We start from the raw sequence: 6,614 nt of genomic DNA, 5'->3' as shown, positions 1-6,614 counted from the left end.
AAGCGAATCTAAAACTTTACCATTTAGTGTATCTGGTTTCATCCCTTTTATAATTGCAGTTGTCTATAACGCGACTTTTTGAAAGCCTTTCCGGCGGATTTTTCCGATCGAAATCCGCCAGGAATTATTGGAATCGCAAGTTTGATAGCTAGTTTCTGCACAATGAAAGCGTCCCAGGGGTTTTTCAGGGTGCTGAATCCAAATATGCAGTTAAAAAACCATTTTAACTGCAAGAAATCAAGATTTGACCTCCATTTCTTCCACCGGATTCCGTCACCGGAATCTTCAAAAAGTCGCATTATAGACAACTCCTTTATAATTGTATTTGACCAACTATCCTGGATTGCTAATTGGCTTCGACTTCAATGATCAGAATTTTGCCCCAACATAAACCCAAGTTCCCAATGTAACTTGGAAGGTCTTCCAACAGCTCGTTTCCTAGAGCAAAAATATCAACACCTAACCCTGATTTCATAAGTAAGATGTGCATCTAGTCTCACTGAGTTTTCATTTCCCTCAACTTGAAATCGAACAGTAAAAGCTACAACTAAGTTTTCTCAATGGGTGGTGATAATCCCTGTGGATCTGTTTAATCACAAAAGAGTACATTTCGCTTAGAATTTTAAATATGTTCAGTTTTGTATAAAATTTAAAGATTAAATTTTAAGTTTCACTTCAAAAAAATATATGAACTCTTAGAATTTTGCAAGACGCAAACATTCTCTTAAAACAGATAAAACTTGCAGATTAAATGCCCAGTCTAACCCGCAGATAACAAGAATACACAAAAACATATATACATATATCACAGCCAAATTTGTAGTGGAGAAGACAGCCAACAAGGAAAAAAAAATCGGCTCTCATGTTCATAAAGCCTGTGATAACAGTCTAGTAGCATCCCAATCAAATGTACATGCGATTACACATAAATAAATCTTGTGATAACAATCGAGTGATATCCCAATAATATGCATAAATATGGGATTTGCGTATAAAATGAAGAGAGAAGCAAATTTAGTTCAGACTGTGAACTCTAAATGTAATGCCAATTAGGAACTTATCAAACCTGCAATCAATCTAACCAACACTGTTGCATATCCCAGTGATAGACTCCAAGGAATTTACAGACACCCTTAGAATATGTGGATAACTAGATTTTAGAGATGGTAAATGGAAATGGGACATGAATAACATGTGCAATCAATCTAACCAACACTGTTGCATATCCCAGTGATAGACTCCAAGGAATTTACAGAAACCCTTAGAATATGTGGATAACTAGATTTTAGAGATGGTAATAATGGAAATGGGACATGAATAACATGTCTTTTATTATCATAAAGTAAAGAAAAACATTACAAAGATCCTTGTTTGGAACAAGGACAACAGAAGTGGCCATTACATCTACATTCATGGACTTCACTTCAAGATTATTGATAAATAAATGGATATTTAAAATAATAATAATAATAATCCTTCTAAGAGAAGTCAAATCGTCATTTTGATCTGCTGAACTGGAACTTGGAGACTTTTCAAGACCCATAACCTTTCCCATATTCATAAACCCATGTCTTGGTTTCTTACCAGTTTATGATTTAACTTCTTGCTGTGTAGGTAAGATATCAAGCATCCAGCCAATCCAGACTGAAGTGTGCCTCTACCACTTCAACTCTAAGCTCTGGAATAGCAGAGCTCTTGAAACGCATCCATTGCTGTCCAATCTTCTCATCACAGATAACATGCTTTAGATGTTTCAGCGTTCCAACTGATTTAGGCAGCTTCCTCAATCGGGAGCACTCTCTCATGTCAAGCTCCTCGAGTTTCTTTAGTTGTCCTATCTCTTCGGGAAGTTCTTTTAGGCATTCACATAGCGAAATGTCCAGATATTCCAGCTTCCCAAGTTTTCCAATAGATGCTGGAAGCTCTTTTAAACCTAGACATGCAGATACGCTTAACATTCTTAAAGAGCCGAGTTTCCCCAAGTCATCAGGCAACTTCTGTAGAAGGTGACAGCTAGTGATAGACCACTTCTCAACTGATGACATGTCACAGATACGAGGCGGTAACTCCTCTAAATCACAACAGTGGTCCAAGTTAAAATCTTGCATTATGGGAAGCTTTAGGCTTGACTGGGAGCTGTTGAACCTGGACATATTTCCAAGCCCTTCACATAATCTCAGAGATAGCTTCTCCAAGTTCTGCAAGACTTTACTGTGTTGTTGAAGTGGGGGCAGATTCAACTTCTCCAAGTGAATAGTCTTAAGCTGAGTAAGTGAAGATAAGGCTGGTAGACCGTTCACTGTGGCTTTCTTGTACCCATAATTAAACACTATGAGGACTTTCAGTTTCGTCATGGAACTCAAAAATGATGGAACAAAGTATTTGCTCGCAGAAAAGAGTAAAACCAAAGCCTCAGCCTCACCAAAATTCATCTCACACCACTGATCGTCTTCCATTGCACCTGCAGAGATAACCACAGATGCAAAGTTAGATTAGAGCATTATAGGTTATTGCACACCCTATGAAATCATTGCATATCTTTTCTAAGAACTTTTGAATCAATGATCAACACCTAGATATCAGTACATATATTTTCTTGCAGATCACAGAGTGAAACGCCTATTTGGTGTAGGATAAGGTTGGCATGTGACAATTCTTTTGACTCCCATGTTTACGAAAAAATTATGTATACTTCAAGCAAAGCTGTTAAAATCACCCACCTGTGTGAATGGAAACAACTTGAGCATCAAACGCTTGATCCTTGAGCAGTTCCCATTTTGCTGGCAAACTGTCCTCCTTTTTGGGCATAAGCAACCTCTTCCTGCGAGCTATGCTGCCTCGGGATGCCAAATATAGGGCCAAATCCCGCATTACATCATGTTGAGAAAAGTACAGCTCAGAGGCACTGCCATAATTGATTGCTGGGCTCCTACTACATCCAATTACCAAGACAACAACACAATGTTTAAGACAGAGGAAGCCAAGATTAAATGAGCTTGAGCACACAACAATTAGAAATTAAGGCGCTTACCTGAGATTGCTTGTTAAATTCAACAGATTTCTGCTTGCAAGCTCTAACAAGATGACAAAAGCATCTTGCCACTCCATCTTTCGCACATAAACCCAAATATCCAATAATGCATCCACTGATATTTTTCTATCCTCCGGAAATGACCCCAAGTCTAAGAAGCACTCCCGTGCTTCCTCGTCCAGGGCATCAATACTGGTCTCCAAGCATCTAAGAAGCCCTTCTTTGTGATAATCTGATATCGATTCCCCATTTAAGAGCTTGTTCTTGGCAGCCTCCCAGGCTGGATGAGGCTGAGCATACAAAGAGCTTCCGATCACCTTCAGAGCAAGTGGCAGGCCTTTACATTCCGCTTGCACCTGTGATTCATACACCAGCAACACTAATTGAAAATTCTATAGGTGGAAACCAATCAAATACCGAAAACAAAAGTTGTTGAAAGCATGAATATTTTGCCTCATAAGCTTAAAGTTTATTCACAGGTTTTTGTTTGATTGTTTATGAAGATGAATATACAATTAAGTCTATGACTAGAATCTTGTTCACTGGATTACCGATACCATTGTTAATGGCAGAGTAACTATTAATATGGAATTATGTGAAACTATAACGATATCTTGATATGATATGCCACTGTAGTAATTGCTTGTAATTAGGGACATTTAGGAGAACACTGTCTCACAATCATTAAATTGAACCAAACTTAGTAAAACAATATATTGCATAAAAATAGCATTCCAGTACTGTAAGAGACATACCTGCTTGACTAGCTGCTTATCCGCATTACTTGGAATTGATTTCTGTCCAAAAGCCCAAAAGCAGAAAAGAGGCAGAGCATCAGCATCATCCAGCAATGGCAATTCATAAAGCCTGGTAGACGTTGTTGTGCGGATGATAGAACGATCTCGTGTTGTGACAAGGGTTTTATAACCTTCACCTTCAAATAACAATTTCTCTAAAATTGCCTTAGACCAGACATCATCTAACACCACAAGAGTTCGCTTGCCTCGCCTGAGCAGCTGCTGCTGCATCTGTCTATGTGCATCCTCGATATTCTGAAAATCAGGTTTCTTCCTCCGAACAATCTTCTCCCACATGGTCTCTAGAATTTCCTTCAGGTTCGGGGATTGTGAGACCGTGATGAAAATGATATTGTTTTGAAAAGCACCTGCCATACATAAAAGATCAATTTGTTAGGATGGAAATTCCATAAATTGAACAGAAATATAAATTTATTAAATGGAAAAAGATAGCCTTTTAGGAAATGAAAATGGTTTGAATAATTAAAATCCTCAATTACCTTTAATTTCTTGATCATTGCAGAGGGACAATGCCATAGTTGTTTTGCCAACGCCCCCCATACCTTGCACCGCTACTACGGACACCTCTCTCTGGAGTAGAATCTTCTTAACATTAACAATATTTTTCTCCAGTCCCACTACAAAATCAGATTTCACTGAGCCACTACAATTAGAATTAGAAGCTTCGTCAAAAGCTCCATCAAACATACCATGTGGACCCATTTGTTGTAACATCATTGCATTCTCATCGGGATCATTGGTGAGCCTGGGAACGATTGTTTCATTCACGCTTCTCTCATCCACTGCCTCCAACTCGTACAGATGGCGAAGACTCTTGAACTCCGAGATGATATTGGCCAACTCAAGAGATAATTGGTCAGGTATCTGGTATTGAACGAAGTCACGGATTTCCTTTTCCAGCTGGTGGATTTCAGAAGCATATCTGAGGCTCTGGAAAGTATTAAGAGGGCTGGTTTTCTCGCACATTTTCACCAATTGAACGCCTCTATTCAGGATGCTCAGGGACTTCTCGTAGAGGGGATTCGGTTCATTATTTTGTATGTTCAGCAAACGGAGGTGCCCAACCGTTTGAATAAGGCCTGCCAGCAGCGATTCTAATGTACGGCATAGCCCCTTGTAATTTAATGTCATCATCCTGTAAGGGGTGTCGTCTCGTTCAATGGAGATTGGGAGGGTAAACGTTCTTAAGAAAATAGAATTACAAAACAAAAGAATATCTCCGATATATGGGTATCTATGGTGTATGGAAATGGCCTTTTTGTGGTGATGTTTAGAGGTTCGAGAATTTATAACATAGAGCACATTACCTTTTGGAATGCCTTATAAATCAAAAAAACCGAGTGCGTGGCCGGCAAGTCAACCGACACGTTTGCAGGTAAGCAATGACTTAACTCAATAACGACCCCGCGGTTGCCCATAGAACACCATCTATGACTTGGTTGGATCTGTGTATGTTTTAATTCAAACTGCTCACGAGATGATTCCACACGGCTAATGAGGGCATTTTGAGGATAGATTATTATTTTTTCATTTTGTTTAAATTTATTATAAAATTTAGTTTACCATGTTTCAGACGTTTATTATTTCAAAATTTTAAATATTAATTTGATTTTTTTATGTATAATTTAAATAATAAAAAATCCCAATCTTACCCTGCAAAAGAAACCTATTAAGAAATTTCATTAGAAAATCAAAATAATGCTGCGTAATGATGGCCCTTCTGGGTTATTCTGGAACATGATTCGGTCACAGTGATTGGTTGGCGATTGAACAATGAATTCGTCTATTTGCTTCTGTTGGGAATTTTTGCAATGGGGAAAATACCAAAACCAATCATGCAAATACCACAGACCCAATGCTCTGTTTCATTTCTTCCAGGACCTTTGCACAGGGAAGCTAATAAAACCAAATGACTCATAACAGTCCATTACACAACATAAAAACATTTCTATTGCTTAAAAATAAAGCCTCATACAAACATTCATCCTCTTTGCTGAGAGGAATTCACCAAAAACAATATTAAACAAAAACTCTGTTTTCACCCTGAGAAATTACTGAGCTGGGTTTACTGCTGTAAATCCCCTTTTACATTCACTGCAGTGAAAAACACTTTACTGTTGTAAAATAAAATTTACATATGCATACAAATGCGCTCCACCATTTTCCTTATGCACTTCTGTGGAAAACCACACATGGTTTTTCTTACACCTCTGTTTTACAAAAATGCCACACAAAACATTACAACCTGTTCCATGTAATTTCTTCGCACTGCTGTGCATTTGTTTTTCTCCTTGCAAGATCAACAGAGATCTACGCATAAAAACATTCACATTCACTTATGCACTTCTGTGCATCACCATAGTTTTCTTGCAAGTTTTTCACTGCAGCAAAAAACTAATTTTTACGCACTCTCATATACATTCCTCTTTTCACCATGCACTCTATACATTTTACAATTTTCCATTTTTTTTAACATATGCTGCCCCCCCATCTATTCCTTTTACAATGGTCCATGTATAACAACCCCGGAGCACCCCTTTTTTTTTCGTTGCATGTGTTTATATAAAAAAATAATGGTCAACGCTCCTTTTAAAAATATGACACATATAGTGTATGTGCCCATACCGTCGTGCATATAAAAGAACATTAAAATTAAATGTTCTACCACCCATTTACGACCTCAATAAATTCAATTTAATTCCTTTTCTGCGGTGGTCAACAGGAAAACCAAGCACGCCACGCAAACCATTGAATTGACGCAGGCC

At 38.1% G+C, this 6,614-nt stretch overlaps 1 protein-coding gene across 1 annotated transcript; it reads right to left on the bottom strand.

Moving 5' to 3' along the window:
• Nucleotides 1-1,314: 1,314 nt before the first annotated feature.
• Nucleotides 1,315-5,126, bottom strand: LOC149245507 (putative disease resistance protein At5g47280). The gene is made up of 5 exons (XM_089457789.1): nucleotides 4,329-5,126; nucleotides 3,787-4,196; nucleotides 3,032-3,387; nucleotides 2,721-2,929; nucleotides 1,315-2,461 (listed from the first exon to the last, which is right to left on the bottom strand). The coding sequence occupies exons 1-5, from the start codon at nucleotides 4,981-4,983 to the stop codon at nucleotides 1,623-1,625; spliced, it is 2,469 nt and encodes an 822-aa protein (XP_089313915.1). The 5' UTR covers nucleotides 4,984-5,126; the 3' UTR covers nucleotides 1,315-1,622.
• Nucleotides 5,127-6,614: the final 1,488 nt, after the last annotated feature.

Source organism: Pinus tabuliformis, chromosome 7 (genome assembly GCF_031772625.1).
Source record: "Pinus tabuliformis cultivar Carrire ecotype Pingquan chromosome 7, CPIR1, whole genome shotgun sequence".
NCBI classification, from domain to species: Eukaryota; Viridiplantae; Streptophyta; class Pinopsida; order Pinales; family Pinaceae; genus Pinus; species Pinus tabuliformis.
The sequence above is the reverse complement of the archived record's forward strand: the minus strand, read 5'-3'. Positions and strand labels throughout refer to the sequence as shown.